Genomic DNA, 1,282 nt, shown 5'->3' on the forward strand with positions numbered 1-1,282 from the left:
GGAGAGCTGTCCTACCCTTTGCCCTCTCTGAACCTCCATTCCCCCACCTACCAGGGGACAGTTTGAGGGGCGGGCAGTGGCTGTCAAGCGACTCCTTCGTGAATGCTTTGGCCTGGTGCGGCGGGAGGTCCAGCTGCTGCAAGAGTCAGACCGGCACCCCAACGTGCTCCGCTACTTCTGTACAGAGCGGGGACCCCAGTTCTACTACATCGCCCTGGAGCTCTGCCCCGCCTCCTTGCAGGAGGTGAGGCTGGGGCGCAGGGCGGTGTGGGTGAGGGCATAGGGTCCTGGGCTGCAGTGACCTGGCCCTTGCTGCTCCTCAGTACGTGGAAAATCCAGAGCTGGACTGCTGGGGCCTGGAGCCGGAGACAGCACTGCAGCACCTCATGTCTGGCCTGGCCCACCTGCATTCTCTACACATAGGTACCCACCCACCCCTCGCTCCCCATCTCCCACCCTGCCTTCCCCACCTGCGCTCAGCTGCCTCCCGCTCTCACAGTGCACCGGGACCTGAAGCCAACCAACGTGCTCATCACGGGGCCTGAGGGCCAGGGCCGAGGCAGGGTGGTCCTCTCGGACTTCGGCCTGTGCAAGAAGCTGGCAGCCGGCCGCTGTAGCTTCAGCCTGCGCTCAGGTGTCCCCGGCACAGAGGGCTGGATGGCACCTGAGCTCCTGCAGCTCCCGCCCCCCGACAGCCCGGTGAGTCCTCCATCACCTGGCCCAGGGCCTCCTGCCCAGGCTGCACATCACGCCGTGTGAGCTGGAACTTGCTCCTTCATCTGTAAAGTGGGCTCATTCATCCTTTCCTACCTAGAGCAGTGGTTCTCAACCAGAGACTATTCCACCACCCAGGGGGCCCTGGGTAATGTCTGGAGACCACACGTGGTGGGTAGGGGGGTGTTACTGGCATCTGGTGGGTAAAGACCAAGGATGCTGCTAAATATCCTTTGACCACGCCCCATGAAAGTTATCAGGCCCAAAGTGTCAATAGTGCCGAGGTTAAGAACCCTGAGCTGAAATGGCTTTACCTCTTCACTGTGCTGCAGAATCACTGGGCAACTTAAAAAAGTCAGCTGCGAGGCCCCACATCCAGTGACCCCAGCCCGATCCGCTGGGGCAAGGCCAGGGTCTTCAATGCAGCAGCGTAGAGAAGCGCTGGGTGGAGGGCTGGGAACATCTGATGAGCGAACATAGTTGAAGCAGTGTCTGACCCTAGAGACATGTAAGTTTGGGGCCCCAGGTTTGTGTGTGTGGAAGTGACAGTCATGGGCATAGATGACAG

General features: G+C 60.6%; 1 protein-coding gene across 1 annotated transcript; it reads left to right on the plus strand.

Moving 5' to 3' along the window:
- Positions 1–54: 54 nt before the first annotated feature.
- LOC102261018 (serine/threonine-protein kinase/endoribonuclease IRE2-like) lies at positions 55–1,217 on the plus strand (the record flags this gene model as incomplete). Its single annotated transcript, XM_014547332.1, has 3 exons — positions 55–244; positions 324–423; positions 500–1,217. Coding segments are annotated over 3 exons (550 nt in total), but the record flags the coding sequence as incomplete, so codon positions are not given.
- Between the last annotated feature and the right edge of the window lie 65 nt (positions 1,218–1,282).

Source organism: Myotis brandtii, unplaced genomic scaffold, assembly GCF_000412655.1.
Source record: "Myotis brandtii unplaced genomic scaffold, ASM41265v1 C42301237, whole genome shotgun sequence".
Lineage (NCBI taxonomy): Eukaryota > Metazoa > Chordata > Mammalia > Chiroptera > Vespertilionidae > Myotis > Myotis brandtii.